This window comes from Penaeus monodon, chromosome 31 (assembly GCF_015228065.2).
Source record: "Penaeus monodon isolate SGIC_2016 chromosome 31, NSTDA_Pmon_1, whole genome shotgun sequence".
Classification (NCBI taxonomy): Eukaryota; Metazoa; Arthropoda; class Malacostraca; order Decapoda; family Penaeidae; genus Penaeus; species Penaeus monodon.
In genome coordinates this window covers 19,130,061-19,130,428 of record NC_051416.1, presented here as the reverse complement: position 1 = coordinate 19,130,428, position 368 = coordinate 19,130,061, and the positions used below count along the sequence as shown (strand labels likewise).

At 53.5% G+C, this 368-nt stretch overlaps 1 protein-coding gene across 2 annotated transcripts in view; it reads right to left on the bottom strand.

Moving 5' to 3' along the window:
- The window catches only part of LOC119593063 (dopamine receptor 1-like), a 143,952-nt gene that overhangs the window by 4,256 nt on the left and 139,328 nt on the right, over window positions 1-368 (bottom strand). For both annotated transcript variants that reach the window (XM_037941968.1, XM_037941967.1), the window contains exon 7: window positions 78-283. In XM_037941968.1, coding sequence (XP_037797896.1) covers window positions 78-283 — 206 coding nt within the window. The remainder of the gene's footprint in view (window positions 1-77; window positions 284-368) is intronic.

Genomic DNA, 368 nt, shown 5'->3' with positions numbered 1-368 from the left:
CTGAGGTCTACTGGGTCAACGCCCGCTACAGTAATAGCATTAATCCACCTCCAGCACAGCGCCGTGGGAGCACTTACTTCTGAGGTACGCAAGAGCTGCAGCATGGCGAGCAGGCTGGCGCGGCGTAGGAGGTGGAGGAGGTATTGAAGCCATCTCCATAGGACGGACAGGGTCGACACCGGAACGTGAGTATCCTGGTGAAAGCCTCCTGAAACTCCTGGTTGAAAATACTGTAGATTATTGGGTTGAAGGAAGAGTTCGTGTATCCGAACCATGTCAGCACCTGTAGGGGGAGAAGCAAGAGGGGGGAGGAGAGGGTGATTAGCGTGTGGAAACCTGTGATAATCGTTCTCGTTAATGATACGTGG